The sequence below is a fragment of the Cryptomeria japonica genome, chromosome 3, assembly GCF_030272615.1.
Source record: "Cryptomeria japonica chromosome 3, Sugi_1.0, whole genome shotgun sequence".
In the NCBI taxonomy this organism is placed as follows: Eukaryota; Viridiplantae; Streptophyta; class Pinopsida; order Cupressales; family Cupressaceae; genus Cryptomeria; species Cryptomeria japonica.
This window is the reverse complement of record NC_081407.1, coordinates 799,223,850-799,247,646: the sequence shown is the minus strand read 5'-3', so window position 1 is coordinate 799,247,646 and position 23,797 is coordinate 799,223,850. Positions and strand designations below refer to the sequence as shown.

Sequence of the window (23,797 nt, the reverse complement as noted above, 5' to 3'; positions counted from 1 at the left end):
TAAAATATATTAATTAAATAAAGAAACTTCCCCCACAAATTTGAAAAGTGGATTTTCTCATCTACTATCATATTTTGTGTTGTTACAAAAAAACAAATCAGAACACCAAACACTCCTACACCACTGATACATTCCAAGATAGACATGTATGGTTAGTCTAACAATTTCCCATCTATCATATCCTAGGAAACTAAACTAGGGAAACTTTATGCAATCACTCTATATTTCAATGCCTATCAAGGATTAAATGAAAATTAGGGCCTTGGTCAATATCTCAAGGTAAAATGAATTCTTATCAAACATAAAAATTATTTATTTCCAAATAATGCTCATGATAAAACATGATGCACATCATGAAATGAAAGTCAAATAAGATATTCAGCAGGTAGATCTATATACACACAAACAAGATTATGTAAAAGAATACATTTTATATGACAAGTCCCTATAACATATTTTCTGAAGGTTTGCAAAATGAAAATTTCTATTACTTAAAATATGTGAACATATACAGGAATCATAGTTTACTAAACTGATGAAAACATAGCGATGATGTATGAATTTATATCTTACACCTAGTACTGAATTGATGCAACATGTCTGATGCATAACATATAGCTGGTATATTAAAAGAAATAAATTTGTCTTTCGTTCATTACTCTAAGCAGTGGTATCAATGGTCATGAAAAAATAGCTTCTGATTGAGACTCGTGTGCAACTTTAATAAATACATCTTCTAGAGTTGTATCAGCGACACCCCAAGCTTGAATGGTGAGGTAACGTTTAGCATGCTCTATGGTCCGAAATATGTCAGTAATTTTTACGTCCACTTTTGGTAGTTCAAATTTCTGTGTGCCAGAAAGACTGTACACTTTCCTTGCATTTCTACATAGACTCTGTACCAACTTTTCCACCTCGTTCTCCTCATTTGAATATGTAGTTATGGTGAGAACATATGATCCTCCATACCTTGCCTTGAGCTGCATTTATAATTCATAATTTTTTCAGTAGCAGATAAACTAGAAGATATAAGAATCTTTTTAGAAGAAGCAATTCCTTGTGCATTCACAAACATGGCTTTCTGCAACAGTGAACCCATGTTATGCAATAATATGAAAATACCTCTCTAGAATTTCCTATGCACTGCAGTTGTCCATCAACAAAAATGCCCAGGCGGTCACAGAGCACCTCTGCCTCTTCCATTGAATGTGCTGAAATCACACAAATGTTTTAACCAAAATGTCTTATATGTTAATTAACAAAGTTTATTTCTAGAATGTTTCATAAAAATCGTGATTAACATTCCTTATTTAAATAAGAAACATAAAAAGTTTCATTCAGTCACATTTTCTGTTATAATCATGGTTTCCAGATGAACACAAAGCAGAAACATGGTCATGTAAATGGATTAGGCAATTTGGTAAATAAGAATACAACATCTAGCAAACAGAATTAAGATACCTACTTGTCAAAATGATTGCTCGCTCGTGCTTTGCCTGCTTCACAACATTCCACAGTTTACTTCTTGAAGCTGGGTCCAGTCCTGTACTGGGCTCATCCATATACACAACCTAGTTGAAAAAAACATGAAAACTTAATAATAACCTACAAATTTTACAAAAGTAAGAAAAAGGACAAATTTGTTTTTATCGAGGTATCTTTAGTAAAATGGCTTTCATTGAAATGTTAAAGATATTAAAAGCACCAATGAACTTGAATTTCACACACTTGAGGATCTCCAATTAGAGAAATGGCAACACTAAGCCTTCTCTTCATGCCACCACTGTATTTTCCCACTTGCTTGTCACCAACCCCTCCATTGAAAAGATCTACACTTTTTAGGGATTCTTCTACAGCCTACAAGGCCACAACATTAGTAATGAACTGTTGACTGACATTCAAGATTAGTTTTGCAAAACAATGCATTTATGTGGCAAGATGTGAATGTTACGCTTACAATTCGAAGGGGTGCACCTTTGAGATTCTTCAGCCTACCATAAAATAAAAGATGTTCCCTTCCGGAAAGAGTTTCCCAGATCAGGCTACAAAAATCACTCTCTATGTCATAAATTTTCACCAAAGAAAATTATGTAGAAGCAAAATAGTTCTTATCAACTTAGAAGCATCATTTTTTAGTCAATTCCATCAGTACATTTCAACATTAACATGTATGCCCTCAAATTTAGATCTATATGGATAGTCCCTAAGGGGATTAGAAATTACTCATGCTGTGGACAAACACCCATGCTTGTGTAGATTTTGTCCATATCTGTACGTATATCCATACCCTGTATGTATGCTGTTCCGGAAGTAGGAGCTGAAAGTCCAATCATCTGCAAGAGGTGGCATTTTACGTCATTATTTTTACAAAACTTTATAGCTGAATTGTTTTATTATCATAACAATGGGCTCAAATTCAATGAAGAAACAGATGGTTGACAATAAAATTGAAAATAATACAATTAAATTAGATGGCAGCATGAAACAGCTTTTTATAGGCATAATTGTCCCAAAATATTTCTAAAAAGATTTTGATTTGGAGTAGAATGCAATTACAAAATGGTTTGATGTTCAAACATCAAAGAAAGGATGCAAACTGTATTTGAAAATTTCTATTTTGGTAAAACCATTAATGAATAACATTTGTCAAGGAAGCGAGTACACAGCTCTATTCTCATTAAGAATATAACGGTTGCTATCTAAATATTTTATGCTATTTTACCAAAGACTTAAAAGATAATCCATGTCTTGAAGTTTGATTTTCCTTCTGGCAGAGGAAGAAATTCTGCATATTAAAATACTTTTCTTCGCTTTAAGGAAAAACACGACTCAATTATTCAGTCTCATATGTTAGTGCATATTTGTAAATTTAATGCAAATCCAAATTATTAGAGCCTTTGAGCCTCAAGCTTTTGCTGTACCTTGAAACCAATGTTTTGTTAAAATTCTAGAGCGGGGGAACGTTGGCAAATAGAGAGTAGTTTTGAGGATAGCAAAACTTTTGGTGAATTTTGGGGACAGTTATTTAAATAACATAAACAAGCTAAAAAGCAGATGAAATTTTAAAAAATAAGTGCAATGTGCTGATTTTGTAATAACAATCCTCACCTTTGTAATTTTTTAGGGATTCTTTAGTTGTTTTCTTTAAAAAGATACCTTTTTAATTTTTAATGCACCCAATTGAGCAGGCTCCCCAGTCTTAGAAAAATGAGATGACCCCTCCAAGTTCCCAAGCCCCATGTATCTTCTTTCAAATTTTTAATCAAATACGCAAATTTTTATGTTTCTTTTCCAAGCACAATAAGGTATAAACAAAAATATTGAATAGCAACAATATGAAATTAAATGATGAAACCCTCAAATCTAATATTTATTTATTACATTCTTACAAAAAGGATTAAACAATTTTCTAAACATTTTAATCAGAAAAACCTCATAAAATAATTTCAAAATATTTCAACGACCAAAATAACCTTTCACAAGTGCCATTCTGTTATACAGAATGTAAATCAGATCAAATGGTTATGGATGGGACAAAAAATAGGTAGAACAGCCGCTTAAACTAGGCTACAACGGACCTGCAAATGTTTGAATGCTGGGCACACCATAAAAATTGATGGCACGCCTTGCTGATCACCCAAACAATAAACAAAATCACAGAAACTTACGAGCGGTTGACAGGGGAATTAATGATAGGAAGTTCAGGCATTAACCAGGAAGAACAATTACAACATCAACAGTCTGCTAAAACCAGAACAGGAAACAAATGGTGCTTGTTCAGGCACCAAACATATGCAACAATAGAACAAATGGAGATATATGTTTTATTTGATTCGCCACTTATTACAAGGTTTTTTTATTCTTAATAGAATCGGTCTATCACACATCTACAAACACCAAAACTCCTTGCAGGCTGCCTGACCTCTTTACTTACAGGCCCATTCGATCCTTCATGGCATCCAGTCGGTCTGAATTTGTTGCCTAATTCTGCTCTTCAACTGTTTCCTTTTCTAACTCGACCAACCTCAATTCCCCAGCAATGTCCTCTCAAATAGGAGCAGAAGTTCAGTTGCTTAACGACTACCATCGTGGCCGTGGTAACTGACTTCCAATGGCACTTTTGCCACCGTGGCCTTGGTAACCGACTGCCCAAGTCGACTTTTACAACTGTCTGCCAACATAACTCCCTGTCACGACTAAGACTGGAACAGAAACAGAAGCCTGGACCAACTTGCACAATTGAGAACACATCTTCCTGTCACAGTTAAGACAGGAACAGAAATGGACCAACTCACATAAATTTGCGACAGGAACAGGAGAGAAACAAAATGCAACCAAAACCAAAACTAGAAGAAACGAAACACCAAAAACATGAAAGGAAAAGGGGATGCTCCTGCATCAAAAATGAGTGATCAAGGGTTTTATCAGGCATAGTAGCTTCCCACAATGTATGATAGCCCTCAAATAGGTATAGCAACGGTAGAACAACAATAAATGCCTCTGATTTTGATAGTTTTCTCTTAACACTCATATCTAAAACATGTCGGCAACATTATCATGAATTTAATCTCCAAAGTGTTCCTAATTGCCTGAAATTGAATTTACATTTGCTATATTCAACACCAATGTGATCCCTAGATGGAATCTCTTTATTTGGACTAGAGTGTTTTTTCTCTCCAACCCCAAATGGAAATCAACAGGCTTTTTGTCTCCCAAATTTCCACACTTCGAGGATTTTCATCTTCGAATGAGAAGGTGAACACAAGTGCTCAGGTTGGGAAAATGATTTGTAAACATGGATAATGTTTTTTTATCAATTCACCTTCCTTTTATAAATTTATTTTGGGCTCCTTCAATTGAATTTCTTTTCCCCTTCTAATAATCTTCCAAAAGTATTTTTAAGTAGTTTTTAATAAAGTAAAACGATATTTGAAAAGGACATTGTTGAAGCCAGCCAAAAGAGAAGATGAACCTATCCAAAAAATTTATTTAGAATTATATGCAATGTTGAAGGAAAATGATACAAGGTCATAATAGATAGTAGGAGCACTGATAATTTGGTCTCAGTTGAGTTGGTAGATAAGTTAGGGTTAAAAAGGACAACTCATCCTAACCCTTACAAGGTGTCATGGCTACAAAAAGGGTACCAAGTCATGATTGATCACCAATGCCTAGTATGTTTTTGAATAGGCAGTTATGAAGATGAGGTGTGGAGTGATATCATCAAAGAAACGGGACTCGGACTCGGCTCGAACTCGGCAAGGCCGACTCGGGCTTGGACTCGGGACTCGGCGTTAGACTCGGCTCCAGACTCGGCTAGACTCGGGATAGTGCAAAACTCAAGAAATTTAGAGATTTTTAAATATTTAAAACTTGTTTCAGACACCCTTTATTGAATACACCTTAAAGACACAATAACATCATCAAACTTGGCTCATTTGATTACATACACAAGTATACATCAATCACATAAGCATAAACGCAAATTGTAGCTGAAGAAAATAAGAAACATAGATATATAAATATTGTCAAATGTATACAATATTACAAAACTCATGGAATAAAAAATCCATGTCATCATATGATCATCATCAAATGTTTCATACAAATACCAAAGGTAAATACAACTACAAGTCTATGGCTCAGAGGAGCCTGCACCCTCCGGCCCCAGCCCCCTGCGAAGGCATCTAAGGTAGGTCCTGGATGATTTGACTGCCATAGCCACTCCCCGTGACACCATGCCATGCTCACCAACATCAGGAACATCCGTGTCACTATCTGCCTCTGAATCTCCTGTCTGTGCTCGTGCTCTCCACTCCTCCTCTGCCATGGCTACAGTCTCAACCTCTATATCTACCTGGTCGATCCAATCAGTGTCAGACTCGGAGGTTAAATTTTCTCTACTTCTATCGATGCAGTTTCCCCCCATATTTTTCGACGGGGGTTTGGGGGCGGCGCCCCCAAGGTGGGGTCAAGGGGCATCGCCCCTTGCGGGGTCAAGGGGCAGTGCCCCTTGCGCGCTCCCTGTCGTGATACAGGGAGAGGTCGAGGGGCAGCACCCCGCAAGGCCAAAAAAACTTATTACAAGTCTGAATTAGGGTTTCTTTGAGAGTCTTCCTTAGGGCCTGGTTTTGCTCTTGTTGCTAATTGGGTCTTGCTTGGTGAGTGAGTATCATTCTTGAAGGTCCGAGCTAGGTCAAGTTGGTGAGTGATAAAGTCTAGAATGTCATCCTGATCTTCAAATGCCCTGAAATTTGGCTAAGTCTGGAATGTCCTGATCCTGAAATTTGACTAAGTCTGGAAAACTGAAGAATCCTCCAAAAACTAGATTTTGCAATATAACTCCTGGAGGCCCGAAACCACTCTCAAACATCCTGACAGTATATATGGAATATAACTTAAAGTATAAGTTTCTTATACTTAAATGTTATATTCCATAAAATAATCCTGACAGAGAGACCAAAATGTCAAATTTCGCTCCTGACCCTTCCAAAAAAACTTATTACTTTTAAAAAAAACTTTTTAAAATGCTTTTTTTTTGTCATTTCATTAACCCAGCCAGTAGCCGAGTCTGGGGCTCAGGACTTGCCGAGTCTGGCGATTTTGAGCCAAACTCGCCAACTCGGCGAGTTTGGCGAGTTTACTCCCCAAACTCGAACGAGTCCGAGTCCGAGTCCCTAGGACTCGCCGAGCATGACTCGTACTCGGACTCGCCGAGTTTGGGCGAGTCCGGGCGAGTCCCATTTCTCTGGATATCATGCTTACGGATGTATGTAATTTTCTCTTACAAAAAACTGTGGCAAATTGACAGAAAAGCAATCCACTGGGGAGAGAAAACACTTACACTTTGGACAAAAATGGAAGAAAACATACTCTTACACCATTGGTAACTAAGGAGGAAGAGGTGGAAAGTGCTTCAAGGATGCTGCTAGTGACAGGAAAACTGTTCTTGAAGGAGATTAAGGATGAAAAAATAAGTTTTGCAATGGTTCCTAATGTGTTGCAGTAGATGCAGCCATTGGCAGTAGTGACATGCCTTTAGAAGTAAAGAAGCTGCTAGAACAATTTAATGAAATTGTGTCCAAAGAGTTGCTTGAAGGACTACCACCTGTGAGGAACATTAGTCATCATATTCATTTGATTCCAAGGGCAACATTACCCGATAAAGCTGCTTATAGATTGATACTTGCAAACAATGAAAAGGTGAACAAACAAGTGCAAGAGCTATTGAAAAGAGGACTAATTAGAGAAAGCCTTAGTCCATGTGTAGTACCAGCTGTTTTGACACCAAAAAAAGATGGTGAATGGTGGATGTGCATGGACTCAAGAACCATCAACAAGTTAACTATCACGTATTGGTTTCCTCTACCTAGAATGGATGATCTTATAGACCACTAGGGGAAGGCTAAATAATTTACTAAAGTTGATTTGAAAAGTGGGTATCGCCAAATTAGGATAAGAGAGGTTGATGAGTGGAAGACTACTTTTGAGACCAAGGAGCGGTTGTATGAATGGTTGGTAATGTACTTTGGGAATGCACCTGGCACATTTATGTAGTTGATGAATGAAGTGTTCAAACCATTTTTACGAAAATTTGTGATTTTTTATCTTGATGGTATTCTGCTTTTTAGCAACAGAGAAGAGCATTTATTGCATATTATGTTTGTCTTACAAAGACCCTATTGATGTGTTTTTTAGGACACTTTGAACAGAATAAAATACTAAGTATTCTATCCTCTCTTGAACAAAGAAACCTCATATGCTGAATGATGTGATCAAATAAGGAAACTCCAAGGTTTTCAATGCGAACAATCAACTTTATGCTCGGGATAGACTCGGTGTGTTTAATGTGATATGTTGGTAATAAAAAGGGACTTATACTTATGAACACTGCTGGAACGTGGAATCTATACTAACTTGAAAAATAAAAGATAAAAGGAGATACGGGTTAAGAGATCTAATCTAATACAAAGGACAATGATGACAAAGGATGATGTTTTGATAGATAGATTCTATAATCAAGCCTTGCTTCACCATGTAGGAACAACTACACAAAACTGATGCAATCTCCAAAGGATAACGAAAGATTTCATATCATGAAAATTCATTCAAATACCCAAATACTGGCATAGTTCAAGTGAATATCCACAATCGAACTTATGCTTAATGAGGTTCAGACTAACATGCACTACAACTTACAATCAGCAAATTACAAATGGTATGAACCGGAATTCCATCAAAATATCATCACATTTCTCCATCATAATCAATGGAATTTATCTAAACTTTGAGAAGTAACAAGAAACCATGCAACCTATTGAAACAACACATAAGAATCCACCATGCTTCAATGAAAATCGTGTATTAATAACACAAGTCTTGGCAACAACTTTAAACTTCCTCCTCCTACTCCACTTCTACTTTCTATCTCACCACTACTGATCAACTACTAACTATTAACCTTTACAAATGAGAGAACTGAGCCTTATATAGAGGTCTCTTTACAATTCAAAGGCTCAAATCGATTCAAGATCAACGGCCGAGATCTAATAATAAAACCGTAATTAGAATTAGTTACAACTAACTTCATTCGACCAATGAGAAAATTACACCATGATGGACACATGTCCTTCCTTGGATTTGAACCAATGAGAAAATAGGTTAGGTATGTTGAACAAACTTTGATGTAGTGCTATGTGTCACTTGCTCCTTCATGAGATGAATTAGGTTTAATGAACTTGGACAAGTTGATGTGAAATAACTTGATTGGTTGAAAGATGACCAGATGCCACCTCAACTTACACCATATAGATCATCGCAAAGTGTTTGCGGTTGAGCAATATCTCTTGATACTCAACATTATCTAGTTGCTCAATGTGATGAAGATGGGGCATATTCCCAAATTGTATCATCTATGGGTGATCAAGTCAACTTTCCAACTTTGCTTAACTCTTCTAAAACTATCTAACTTGATCACATTTGCATTTCAATCCTCCGACTTGGGAAAATAAACCTTGTGATACAATTCATCCTGATGATGCTTGCTCCGACTTCATGGTGCCTGCACTTCACTTGAATAGCTTGCCTTGATGAAATCCTCTTTGATATTCAAGAATCTACCTCCTTGTGTAGTATTTCACCTTGGTGATGATGTTTGATATAGACTTTATGATGTTTATGCTTGATGTGTACTTGACTTCAAACACCACCCTATAGTGGCTTTGAATCTTGGATTTCTGAAGAAAATTCAAGATATCTGCAAAAATTTCCTCATTTCATTGCTATGCCTTGAATGTCTTGATTCACCGCCTTGCGTTACCCTTGTTCCATGCCTTGATCCTACAAAACAAACAATTCATAAATTAAAACATTAAATAACATTAAGCTTTCTCATTATACCATTCAAGTTCTTAAGTTAATTGGATGCCTCATGAGTGCATTTCATAGGCACACATACACAAACATGTGCACGAATCTACCCTCTGGCTTAGCTCATCCTCCCTTGGGCGCAAAGTCTACCTTGACCTACATAGCAGGTTTGACTAGGCTAATTGCACTGGTGGGTTTCAAGGTCCTTCTTGCATAAACATATACATGCTAAAGGAAGTTTAACTTTGACTTGAACAATTTTAACCTCAAATTTGTGTGTATTTCAAGTGCTAGCTTGCAAAAAATGAAGATCATGGGTGGAGTTTAGACCATTGCTTGCAGAGCAGGTTTGAACCATAAGCTTGCATGGCGCACCTTAGATGAAGTCTTGTAGAGGTGAAGAGCGAGCTGAGAGATAACATCACCATCTTGGCAAGATTAGAAGGCACATCAACAATTTTGTTAAGTTGAATGGCAGAAATCAAGGGGTCATCAACAATTTTGTTGATCTTTTCAACTTTCCCAATGGTAGAATTAGAGGAATCTACAACATTTTTTGTCTTAGTCCAAAATTTTAAGGTGATAGATTGGTGGACTTGGAGGGTTCCTCTGCATAAGTTTGTGCATGCTCAAGGGGAGTTTGATGTTGACTTGGGCAATTTTCACTATACTTACCATGAGCACATCCCAAGTCCTATGTTGCATGACGGGTTTGAAGGCTTAGCATGCACAAAAAGTTGTTGAGTGCACAAATTGACCGAGCGCACTTAAGAAGTGGGGTTGCACAAAGATATCCCTTGAGTGCACTTGAGGGGATTGATTGCATAAAATTAAAACAGAGAACATTTTCCATCTTCCCTCCTCTTTTGGGTGCATTTAGGTAGGTGCCTAGCACAACTCATGTAGACATTGACAGCACAATATCTAGAGCGCATTTGGTATCTATGTTTGCACAAAATAACATGGGGGTGAGTGCATTTTAGACCATGACTTGCAATGGAGGGTTTAGGGAGGTCACTTGCACAAATCCATACACGAAGCAAGGGGGTTGAGTTTTACTTAACCAAATTTTCACATCTCTTTCTCCTCTTGGGCGAGATTTTGGTATTGCCTTGCAAAACACAAAGAAGAATGCCCATCCCAAGGGGTCCCTTGCACAAACCTCCCTCCTTAGGCAATTTCATACTTCCTCCTTTCCATAGGGCAATAGTGAGATAGGAGCTTGCATTAGCAGGCCTAAAAGACTTGAATGCACAACATGATGTGAGCGAACTTAACAAGTTGCCATGCATAAGTGTGAGTGCATCCAAGAGGGGAACCTGCATTAGCCTAAGGTGGAGCGCATTTTGAGAATGTGATTGCATAAAACAAACATGTTAAAGCCCCCTTTAAACTAACACTTAGACCACCTCAAAATCATTTGCCTCATGAGTGCATAGGAGGGGTAAGGTTGTATAAATCTATATGCGGAATGAAGGGGTTGATTCTAGACTTGGGCAAATCCTAACATTTCTTCCCCTCTAGGTCATGTACTCAACAATCTTGAAATTGAAGACCTTAGGCATTGTGCTTGCAGTTCCTAAAGCTTACCACTCCATGTGCAATCATCAACCTCAAACGACATCTTGGCCTCCTGGCCACTTGACAACATTTGACAACATTAGCAACTTTTCTACAACACTTAGCAATGTTGACAACACGACCTAAACCTTTCAACCCTAACACTCACAACACAATCTCTCACAAGAAAAGGCTAACAGTTACAACTACTGCCAGGCTAAGACTACCTAGCTAAGACAACTAAGCTAAGCAAAAAGTGGGGGTCCCCATTTGCAATGGGCCGATGTGTGAAAACGTCACAATAGACCCAAGAAGGAAAAGTTATTTGTGAACTTAAAGAAGTGTAGTTTTATGAAGGAGCAATTGGTCTATTTGGGATGTCATCTCACCTCAAGCGCTGCAAATGAACCCAAAAAAGGTATGAGCAATAATAGAGTGGCCTACACCTAGGAGTGTGCATGACATTCGAAGCTTCCATGGTTTAGCTTGCTTTTATAAGAGGTTTATTTGAAAGTTTAGTGGGATATGTGCACCCATAATTGAATTTTGAAACCACTAGAGGAGATAAAAAGGATTTTAAGTATACAGTAGAGAAGATAAGAGGTTTGAGCTCTTGAAGAAGGTCACCCAAGAACCAATGTTGGCTTTACCCAATTTTACAAAAGCGTTTCAAGTGGATTGTGATGCACCCTCTCTCAGTGTAAGTGTGTGTGTTTTGTCAAAACCAATAACCTTAAAATGACTTACATTGAGCTTCCTCCCAAATCATGCTTTTTTGGGGGTCTTATTCATCATTGCCTATGTTGGAGATTTGTTTATAAAATATATTACCTTAGTCCAAAACCTCTTGGGAACATTCATGTTCTTCATCATACATCAAGCCATCTCCATGATAGTAAGGTTCCACCTCTCAATTACCCAATTCTTCTATGGAGTGTAGAGTGTAGTAAACTATCTTTTTATGCCATGTTTAGTACCAAAGTTACTGAATTATTTTAACAAAATTCTCCTCCATTATCAAATCTGGGAGTAGTTATATCATAACCTAATTTTTTTCACCTAACGCTTTGAACCTTTGGAATTCATTAAACACATGATTTTAATTTCAAACGATAAAACCACTTTTTCCTATTAGAGTCATCAACAAATAGAAGAAAATACTTCATACCAATGATAGATGCCATGTTCATTGTTTCACAAATATCTACATGTATCAATTGTAGGACTCTCTTGGCTCCAAGCTTATATATCAACAAAAGGATTTTTGTGCTACTTCCCTACCTAGGAAGCTCTGCAAACACCCCATATCTATTGTTGGATTTCAAAAAGTCCACCTCCCAAATTCTTTGGGCCAACTAAGAGAGAATAAATTGAGTTGCCCATTGATGCAAACTATAGTATTCACTGTTAGTTGCTTCCAGTCTTTGTGTAGACTCATAAAATCTATAAAATCTCAATTGTGAGACAAGAACTGTTACCAATCTTGTGCTCATACCCAAGGAAAAAAAGATAAGGTTGAAGTTAATTCACTATTGCAAACCCCCCCTCCCCCAGCTAAAAAAAAAGTGTGTACTGTTAATAATTGTATATTTTTCTATAGCTTAGTGTCTAGGGTCAATTTGGTTTTTCAAGGAGCTTCCCCATACAATTTGAAAAGAGATTTTACTATTCCTATTTGAGTTGTCTTGCAAAGGACAAATTAGAATGCTTATAAAATTTTCAGTCCTTATTTGTGGACCAGCCATTCCACAAACCCCATTGTTAATCCTTGGCACACCTTTGGACACTTCATCATCCTTGTTCTACATACACCATCACTACACACATCACTACAATATAGTAAGCTTCTCGAGCTCCCTTCACCATGCTACACACATCACATCAACTCACTAGCACTCTAGGAATCACACTTTAGAAACTTTTTAATTCTACTTTGGGCCCAAACATGCCAAATAGGGGCCAAGCTTAGGCAGGCTCTTAACCCAAGTAACCATGTTTTCTTCTCCTGAAGACTTCCGTGTGTTGTTTCTCACTCCTACTAGCACATTCTTTAAATCTGCAAGCACCACAGAGGAGCAAAAATTTTGGCAAGCAACTTTGGAGAGTTTTTGAGCCTCAGTCAATAGACAACACCCTTTGCAACAAGTGGCTAGTGGTCAGACACAAGAACCCAGAGGTCACAAGTGCACCTACGGAGTCACCAGCTTGCCCCTTGGTCGCTAGCGTGTCTGGCAGGTCATCTCTATCGAATACAATTTCTAAAACCTATGCAGTTATCCAAAACAGATTCCAATTGCTCCTCCTGCACCTTCCAGCCTTCTGCCACTAGTAGATCAGCATCAAATGTCAAATCAAACACACTTCACTATCTCTAATCCTTTGCATTCCTAATTTCTTATTCAATCTAGACTCTAGTGCTTTATTTTGCTTAGCATAAATCTAAATCCATTTATTTTACTGTTATTTGAAAAGAAAATCAGATTAGTTAACTTGAATAGCACATTAGTAATTAATCACTACTTACAGTCTAGATAAACTTTTTTTTTCAGTTACACCTTCCATTCAACAAGAAGAATATTTGAACAAGAGTAGTTGTATAGAAAAGAGGAAACTATGGTTCGAATCATCTAATAGATCAAAAAGGAGGAAAATTAAAAGATAGAGAGCTGAAGTTGAAGGACTTGACACAGATTGTAACAGCAACTGTACTAGTCCATTTGAGAGAAACACTTTTGTAGAAGAGCAATGGCCTCTATCAAATAGGTTTTTCACCCCCTTTAGAAGGTTTTCCCAAAACCAAAATCTCGTGTTTGTGTTGTTTCTTTTCCTTTCAGATCATTGTTTCTTTGTGAATGGATCTTCAATTCTACCCAATTATCACTGCCATCTATATGTCCAAGTTGAACAATAATTGTAATTGCTTGATTCTGTGGTTTCTAACTAATTTTGGTAGAAATTACAGATTACGGACAGTTAAAAAACATACAATAAACAAGTTAATGTCATCTGATATTGGAAGATGAACATACCTTACACATTGAATTGTATATGTACACACAAAAAGTGGAAATATGACAACAAATACCAAGAGAAATATAAAGAGTTTAAATTGGGAAACAATTTTGTATTTACCATGTTAATGGAGGTAGTCTTCCCAGCACCATTGGGACCAAGCATACCAAAGCACTCTCCTCGAGGTACAGCAAGTGACAAACCATGGACTGCATATTTTTCAGCATTACCACCTTGTCTTGGATAGACCTTCTTAAGGCTATCACAAATTATGGGATGGGATTGAGTAGAAGATTGTAGTAACTGTTCCACCACTTCCCTCTGCAGGAAGAGAGAAAAGAATTAAATAATAAGCATAATCTTGGTGTGAAGATGTCACAAACAAATGTAAAATATATTTTAGAATGTCATTTCAAAAGAAAGCACATCCATTAAAAATTAGCTTACTCCTTACCATTCACTATGTTATGCACAATTTCCTTTTCAACCAACAAACCATATTTCATCACTTAAACAAGTCACTATCAAAGAAACATACAGTTCATAAATTCTCCACACTAGCACTTTGAAACCTCAATCTCATAATCGCCTCTCTGCCATGTATATGATAATCATTCTATCCTCTAATTTCCCTACGATTCAAACTCCAGGGCCTTATTAATATATCTGTGTTCTGGATTTTTCCAGGCTATGTTTTATCATAGAACTTATACCAAATACAGTAGCTTTAATGTCTCATTAATGAGCTTGCTAACACTGCATAAGAACATCAAAAATTATATTCATTACTTTCATTGCTTGTCTGCACAGTGTGGGATTAAAAACACATTTGTAAATGTTCATGGCACAATGTTTTTGAGATGGTCATAAATATTTCAAGACCATTTTTTATTCTTAATATCATGATCTTAGTTCTTAAAGTATTGGATTTCTAAAGGATTTTTTGCAGATTCTTAATATGAATCTTAATTTAGAAAGTAGCATGTTATTGTACCTCTAGTAAAGCATTCAAAGCTGGAAATTTAGGAGACAAAAGCAGTTTGGTTATTTCTTGGCAAGTAAGAAACCATATCAAGTTTGATTTTACTTAGCGACACATCCTAGAAGGTATTACATTAGTCTTCAAGTGAATTGCATATCACTCTTCTCTAGGAACGACCCTTTTCTTAGGTATCTTGTAACTATTTCAATAAGTTTGGTCATTTAAGTATGTACACACAGCAGCAATCTCAAGCCAAATATTTTCTAGCAAAAGACTAAGTCATTTTCAGTTAAACTTCAGCAGATTCCCCACAAAGACTATCAACTTTGAAGGGTATGAAAGCCTAGTCTTTGTTCTAGAGTAAATTTCAAGTTCTCATTCCAATTAAAGCATACCCCAAAACTCAAATATCACAAAGTGACTAGACTTACAATATAATGTGCCTGTTTTTGAGTCAGTTTACAGAATATCTGCCCCTGTTGAGTATCAAGTCCAGAAGTAAACTTCAGTCAAAAGAGATAAATCCTGATTGCGGCACTCCAGATGAGACAGATCTCATCATGAATATGGGGATCAAATATAGAAGGAACTAAGCAATCCATCTACAAAATCATCAAAACTCACCCAGGGAAGCTGTTAACCAGAGTGCAAAGTGAGGAAAGTTTTGATATATCAGTTGGATGCAAAGGCCACCACTGTTTCTCAAGGAGGAGCTACTAATCCAGGTCAGTTGCACACTCTATTTGTCAAGCACCAACACCCAAGGTATCTACCTAGTTATCAACATGCAATAGTGTTTACCACAGTCTCAGAAAGCATTAGTTCTTAATTTTAGATGGTGGCACCAATATTAGAGCACTTGTTTTCTCAACTATATGCAGTGGGAACCATTGCTTTTAATAAGTGGCAACTAATCCAAGTAGATTGGGTAATCAACTTGTCACGTACCAACATCCAAGGACTCTGCCTGGTCATAAGCATGCTAGAGACTTTATTGCAGGACCAATAAAGTATTGATGATTAACCTCAATTGATGTGGTCACTTTTAAGTTTCAAGACACTTGAAAAGACATTTTAGAACTCGGTGTTAGGACCTGACACTCATGCCTTGAAGACCAAATGACAGAATGTGAATGGTTCAAATTCTCAAAAGATACTTCATGTTACTCATTATTACAAGTACAATATGTAACATACTGATTCAAACAGGCTTCTGAAAATGTTCTTCATGTTCTGCATTAGGACATGTATAAATATCTCTTTAAGTGATCAAACGAGGATCATCCTAACAAATCATTTTAAACCCAATCTATTGGATCTATATGGACTAGTAGATAACAAGTACCATTATAATTCTATACGCTTATACTCTTTTTTCATTGTTGTTCCAATTCTAAGTTCATTAATAGTGTTCTTGTCATTGCTAAGGTACTCTAATTGTTGTTAAAAAGGTAGCGACATAAACAATTTCCAAACTTAAACACAACAAATCCTTGTTGGTATGTTGTCCCACAACATCCAACCCGATATGAATAATCACTAAATCATCACCTATTGCAAAAATATGGAATCCTCAACACTGTAGCTATTAGTGTCTATTAATTCATGGAGAAAATGAACACTTTTTGAACAAGAATGACCTTATATCAGTAGTGCTTTCAATAGAAATATATATAGTGTCTTGTAAATCAATAAAGTTTTTCAAGATGCAAAATAGTTTCTACATCTGCACTGAAAGAAAAATGATTAGGGAGACAACCACAATTTTTCTCCACATTAAAACGGAATCAATAGAATTGCAACAATCTTAAGAAAATGTATAAAGACAACATTAATTCCACTTGATAACCTTTAAAATGGCTTAAAAATACTACAAAAATCTGTTGACACAAAAATATGCTGTTTTCATTTAACTCCATGTTCTTGTGGGCACCCGATAGATTGGTGAAACTAACATATCATCTAAAACAGATTAAGAAGCCCTTTTCGGACTGTTGACACCCAATATGAGATTATCATGATGTGGTTTTGTGTTGTGCTAATGTTACCCGTGTGGATCAGTTTGTCAAATTTGTTCTCCATCTTGAGTAAATTTTGTATTTCTCACCTTAATTGAGCTTCTATTTTTCTGTTCATGTCAGACTGATTCATTAAAGTAATTATTTATCTTATATCTTGACCTTGGCTGGTGGACTTCTGTTTTAATTTATCATTAATTTATCATTGACTTACTATTAGTAGTTTTCCATGACTTAAGTGATTCTTTGCTTTCAATTTTGGTGACAAGGAATTGGTCTTGTATACTGCAGTGGACCAACTTGGCAGGAATGATGATCATTGCCTGATCTACCAAGTCTATATAACCAACTATTATGCATCTAACTCAAATTTCTCAAGCAGCAGCAGTCATCAATCATTTAAATTAACAACCCACATGCATTCGAAGGGACCCCTTGGGAAGGTACCAATGGATGTTCACATCATCTGTTGATCCTCAAAGGCAAACAGATCTAGGCCATTAATCTAAAAGCAAGACCGGACAATATCAAGAAAAGTTGGAGCCCATTGTAATTAGATTGAGCAATTGGGATGTGGACACATGGATCAATCAAACATATTGTGGTAAAATTGTAGGCTTCAATGGATCAAGTCACCTAGCACCTTGATAGACCAATATGTCAAGACTATTGATCTTCAGCATGATCAAAATGAACCATTGATAGTGTCAATATTTAATGTATCAAAATAGGTATAATTAAAGTGCCAAAAAAAAAAATATGTGACATGTTCTAATTAGTTCCTACAGCATGTAATTTTCTTTGCAAATTTTCACACAATCTCAAGCCATTGAAAGAATTTATATACACCATTGCTTTCAATTATGAATTGATCCTAACTGTTGACCAAGCGAAGGTTGTATTGTACAAAAAGTGTGAATGTGCAAGTGTAACAAATCGACTTGACAATGCCCCAATGATCTAGTTTTTGTACAATACAACCTTCAGCTTCACACAAGAAAGGTGCAGGACAAATCAAAGAAGCCTTTTGATTTGGATGAAAATGATCCCTGGAGAGACTAGACCATGCAAGATGATGAGATCTCCTTGTTTACAAAAAAATAGATTGTTGATTTTGAGAGACAACCTATGGAGGATCTGGCTACAGTAAAACAGGGAAGATTGGATTTGCATTGGATGACATCGATGTGGCAAAGGAGTCATTGCCATCTAGCAATAGAGTGGAACCACAAACATAGCTTTCTAGGCCATGTAGAGAGCCACAACTAAGTGCAAGGACTAGACCCTCTACCGCCCAATTTTTCACTAGAATAGGGAAGAGAAATTTGTAAGGCGTGTAATTTTAATTGGCTAGACATGAAATTTATGATGAGTTTCAAAGAAAATCATCATAAATTCATAATAGTTATCAGTTAGCAGCTAGCTATTGTATTCAGCTTTGCATGATGATAGAACTTAAAATCAAATATAACAGAAAATACTTACCCATGGTCTTTTTGACTCATTTAATACATTTTCTAATTGACTTGCAAAAAAATTGTGTTTTTAAAGAAATTTAAGTAACTTTTTTAAGTTGACAAGTTTTGTCAAGTTACAAATTTTGGGCTTGTCGAGTACGCACTGAGTCTGAGTTTGTGAAATATGGTCATTGCTTTGGGCATTCAATTATGAAAAAACCCTTGGTGTGAGAGATTTGGAGGACTAAAACCCCATTGGTGTCCACTGTAGATTTGAGGATGAAAACCCTCTTGTCCATTGGAGGTGATTATATTCAAAGACTGCATTTCAGCTTATTGTTTTGAATTATTTCAGTTAGATTGATTAATATTTGTGAAAAATTCAATTAGTAACCTTTGTCACTGTTTAAGTTCAAAATTGTTGTGCCACATTTATACCCAGCTCCACATTTAAAATCAGCAATTTGATAGTAAATTGATAGGGATTTTCAAGTATTTTTAACTTCATAGTAGCTACTATTGTGCCTTCTGCACACACACCCCGATCTTGACGAGGACCCCATGTCTGTCTGCCCTTGTATGAGAAAGAGAGCAATGAAAAAGAAGTTGTGAAGGCTTCAAAATCGCAAATTCGGCCTTCAAGCCAAAAATGGATAGAAATGAAGTTCAAAAGCTCACTAATCAGCTCATAAGGCCGAAATGTAAGGAGAGGGCGAAAATCGCGCAAAACCTTCAGTTAAGCCGAAAGTGATTTTCGCACATTCTACTTAAACATCCCGAATTTGGCAATGAAGGGGGCATCTAAGATAAAAATTCAATTAGTAACCTTTGTCACTGTTTAAGTTCAAAATTGTTGTGCCACATTTATACCCAGCTCCACATTTAAAATCAGCAATTTGATAGTAAATTGATAGGGATTTTCAAGTATTTTTAACTTCATAGTAGCTACTATTGTGCCTTCTGCACACACACCCCGATCTTGACGAGGACCCCATGTCTGTCTGCCCTTGTATGAGAAAGAGAGCAATGAAAAAGAAGTTGTGAAGGCTTCAAAATCGCAAATTCGGCCTTCAAGCCAAAAATGGATAGAAATGAAGTTCAAAAGCTCACTAATCAGCTCATAAGGCCGAAATGTAAGGAGAGGGCGAAAATCGCGCAAAACCTTCAGTTAAGCCGAAAGTGATTTTCGCACATTCTACTTAAACATCCCGAATTTGGCAATGAAGGGGGCATCTAAGATAAAATCGCTCATTCTCATTGTAAAGCCTGAAAATCACGAAACCCTAAGTCGCGCGTTTTGATTCAAATAGCCGACTTTTATAACAAAGAAGAATAAAGGGCACACAAACACCAGGAAAGGCCGAATTTGGATGTAGGGTAAAGTCGCGTTTTTTTCTCCAAATGGCCGAGCTAGAAGCCGAGTCTCCTCTTTTTCTCCAAATCGCACGAATATAGCTTATTAGCCAAATAGTTTAAAATGCGCAGAGGGGTCTTCATTAAGCCGAAAATTTCGAAGGCTTAAAAATCTCACAAAATCGGCTTTTAGGCCGAAAACGACTCCAAGAATCATACCGCACAAAATGGCTCTATGAGCCAAAAACCATAACAAAGCCCAGATTCACAAATTCGACCTCTAAGACCGGAAAACACTTAAACCACTCAAAATCGGCTTAAAATGCCAAAAAAGAACGAAGTTTGAAAACTCACAAAAAGCTTAAAAGGTGAATCGCATAAAATCCCCATGTAAGCTGAAAATGAACTAAAGCCTCCCACATCATGCAAAACAGCTCTCTAGGCCGAAAATTGAAAAAGAGTTCAAAGTCGCGCAAAAGAGCATTGGAGCCGAAAATGAAATCAATAAGGTAAGTGTTGACGTGGCTAAAGTCGTATCGCTACAACTCTCTTCGGCCAACGGAGAATAGAATGTTGAGTATCCTATCCTCTTGAAATAAGGAAATCCCTAATGCTGTTTTAGTTGATCAATGGGGACGACCTCAAGGTTTCAATTGTCAGGTCATGACTACAGGATAGCTCAACAGTTTGATGTGTTTTGCTGGAAACACAAAGGGGACTTACGGTTAGACAGAATTGGTTTTGTTTGCACGGGTTCCCTAAGATCCTATAGTTTCGCTTTCATCAGATTTTACCTTAACATGATGCTATTTGGACTTCAACTTTCAGATTTTGAAAAAAAAAGGAAAAAAGAGGTAAAAAGGGGAAGGAAGGTGCTAACTACTTCTACCTAAAAATAACACATTCAAGCTGATAGACAGAAACCTTGCAATAATCAAATTTTATTTCGCCAGCAATTCACACAACTAGATAAAATTGATGCAATCTCCAAAGGGGAAACAGATTTTCATGCCATTAAACATAAACGCTGAATTTAAGACATTCATACATTCCAGGTTAAATAACCGAACTAAGCATACTGGTGAGTTCAGACTAACCATGCAGAGGAACTGGTAATCAGCCAATCCTTAATGGTATGAACTAATATTTCTATCAGATATCCACTTGCACATATTATTTTGTAAAACAAAATGCATAACGTAAATTCAAAGAGTGAAGAAATAGACCATGCACTCACATGAAACAATAACAGCTTTAATCTCCATTGTCTGAATGTATTTCTGCAGAGCTTCTGCAACAGTCCAAGATTTCTTACTAAAAATAAGGGAGAAAGCATCCCTTATATAGACTTTCAAAAATGGATGAATGGCCAAGATCTAATCTTACAAGTGGCCCAAATTCATCCTATAAAACATGGCTGCCCATACCCATTAATGGATAACAAAATATCACCACCAACCATCAACTAACTAATAACTACCAACTAGCAAACATAAAGTTACTCCAAAAAGTGCACTTGCACGGAGCTCAAAAATCTACAATGACTTTGGTAGTTGGAAAGAAACTTTATGCTAAAAAAGTGCATTTAGAATTTAAAAGAAACAAATACTTTTCAAGAAAACACTTTTTCTTTCCCCGAGGTAGATTCTTTCTCCAAAAATTCAACTTCCTCTTGCAAGTAATCCTTCCAGATGTCTTGATCTGTTGCACGTTCTACCCGAACGTAATCTTGAAATCTAATGCACAATTGGAATAGTTTTTTGTTGGGAGGCAGAGGAGGATGGCGTATTTTGTACTGCATACCCTCTCGATGGCAATCCACATGTTTCAGCTCACTGCTCCAGACCGACTAACGAGCTTCAAAACCCAATATGTTTGCATGTAGCTCACTGGAAAATTCCAGGTCCTCTGTGGAGTACGTGGTTTTATCAATTCTCAGTCTATCCTCCCACCGTGGTCATACCTCATTATCTTTCATGCTACTCTTCCAACCAGGGACCATTGATCTGAGGATCTTTTCACCAAGATCCTTCATGTTTGACAAAACTTCATCGCACTCATCTTGCTCTTTATTTATGGTGTCCCTCATATCATTTTTCATATTGGCAATCCAGTACCACTCCTTGAAAGTGTTGATGTCGTAGGGATCTAAGATAGTATGCAATGTGGGAATCTGAGTGTGGGTTCAGAAAAGAGCCCTCATGAGGGGCAAAACCATACCAACCATCTCATGGACTTTGAAACATTCTTTCTTTACTTCAAACATTTTGACGCGAATGGTCTCTCAATCGTGGGCCATTTTCCACACATCCATAATGATTTTCTCTCCTTTTCTTTTAACGTCCTAGTTCCATTTTCTGACGGCCTTGGCGGTGTCACACACTCCCTCAAACTCAGTTATAGTCCTTTGTGCCAACGCCAAAGGAGGAACATCGGACTCAACGGTATGTTGCAGTGGTCTTAACAGGTGGTCTATGTATCCTTCAGCCTGCTCAACACGAGCTCGATACATCTCTCTCAGCAATCATTTCATCTAGCTGTCTGAGCATATTCTATACGGAATCCTTGAATTCTTCCCTCTCCTACTCTTTGGTTGCTCGCCCTATTGGAATGGACGTGATGCTATAGTCAACCAATGCAACCTGATCTACTAGTTTGTCTACAGGTGGGGCAGCAATATAAATCGTACGATTCCTTTGCTCATCTTTGGTAATCCTGGAGTAAGTCTATGGCTTTTTCTTTCCTTTAGCTTTTATTTCTCTTATCCGAGAGAAGATATTCTCCAGGTCAATTGGTGGCTTGACAGCCGCTTTCCGCTGTGCCCGGCTATCAACCAGTCATGAGGGATGGTTTGTCCAAATGTGACTACTAAATCCCCACTCTGTTCTTTGGATGCCCCAACTGATTCACTACCTATCTGCAACTGATCGGACACAGAAGGAGGAATGGGTGCAGTATCTAATCCTTTACTCACAGTTGAGTTCTCTCCCACCTCACTGAGTAACTGATGGGTATCCTCTAATAGTGGTTGTTCTTCAATTCTGCTGGGTTCTTGGGTTCTATCTTCTTCCCTTTCTCCCTCAACCACGATGTCATCCTTGTTGCTGCCTTCCGGCTGCAACTCATGCCTGCTCTCTTGCATGAGCTCTTGTTTACCAATCCCTTGATCAGGTGCAATCTCTCCTTCCTCAACCTAATTCTCAGGTCCATCCAAACCAATGATCCTTGCCTCCGCTTCTTGCTCATTTTGTATTTGTGGATTATTTGCCTCTGATGCAACGGGATCATCCTGTGAAGGTGGAGTTGGAAGGTGATCAAGTTCAATCACATCATCCTCTGAACTGGGGTCCTTGGATGAGGAAGTAACCTCTGGCCTCCTGATTGGGATCTTTTCTCTTCTTGTCCTTTTCAATGCCCGAGTCCCCCTATTGGCTCTTGCTTTCTTTCTCTTCTTTTCAGGTTTCTCAACCTCTTCTTTTGGCGCACTTGATGCCTCTTCGTCTTTTGAAGATTGGGAATCGAGACTACCCATCAAATTATATGTGAATTGGGTTCCTTCATGGGTTAGCCTCTCTATTTGTTGGGATAGCCAGTTATCTGTGTACCTTCTTGGACCCTCCATGATAGCTTCAAAATCTATGATAGGGTCCTAAGTCCAATCAATGGCTAGTGGGAGGTCCTTGACTGCTTCAAATTCCCGGACTTGCAAGCAATTTCCATAGTTTGTTAACTGATCCGAAACCTGGTGGTACTCATAAAGTCGCATTTGTTGAACACTCAACCTTGAATACTCCCATCGGCGGACTTCAAAATCATCCGCACACTTGCTCTAGTGGTCCTCTATTGATGTCTTGGCCCTGTAATGCTTGTCATGGGCTTTCTTTCCCAATCCATCATGATCAAAGCATTTCCTAGGGAAATGTTCCTATAAGCAATAGGAGGCCAGTTCGTCGAATGACTCCTTGGCCTGTACCGAATTATTGAAGTGCACATCAAGTTTACCTATGATCATAGGGAAGGTAAATCCTGACTGCTTTTTGTCCCTG

At 37.4% G+C, this 23,797-nt stretch overlaps 1 protein-coding gene across 1 annotated transcript in view; it reads right to left on the bottom strand.

Annotated features, from left to right (window-relative positions):
* Positions 1-466: 466 nt before the first annotated feature.
* LOC131075820 (ABC transporter A family member 7) overlaps positions 467-23,797 on the bottom strand; it is a 162,721-nt gene continuing 139,390 nt past the window's right edge. The window contains exons 12-18 of the mRNA XM_058012720.2: positions 14,062-14,262; positions 2,224-2,333; positions 1,958-2,042; positions 1,729-1,857; positions 1,466-1,571; positions 1,123-1,211; positions 467-980 (exon numbers count right to left, since the gene is read on the bottom strand). Coding sequence (XP_057868703.2) covers positions 681-980; positions 1,123-1,211; positions 1,466-1,571; positions 1,729-1,857; positions 1,958-2,042; positions 2,224-2,333; positions 14,062-14,262 — 1,020 coding nt within the window. The 3' untranslated portion in view covers positions 467-680. The remainder of the gene's footprint in view (positions 981-1,122; positions 1,212-1,465; positions 1,572-1,728; positions 1,858-1,957; positions 2,043-2,223; positions 2,334-14,061; positions 14,263-23,797) is intronic.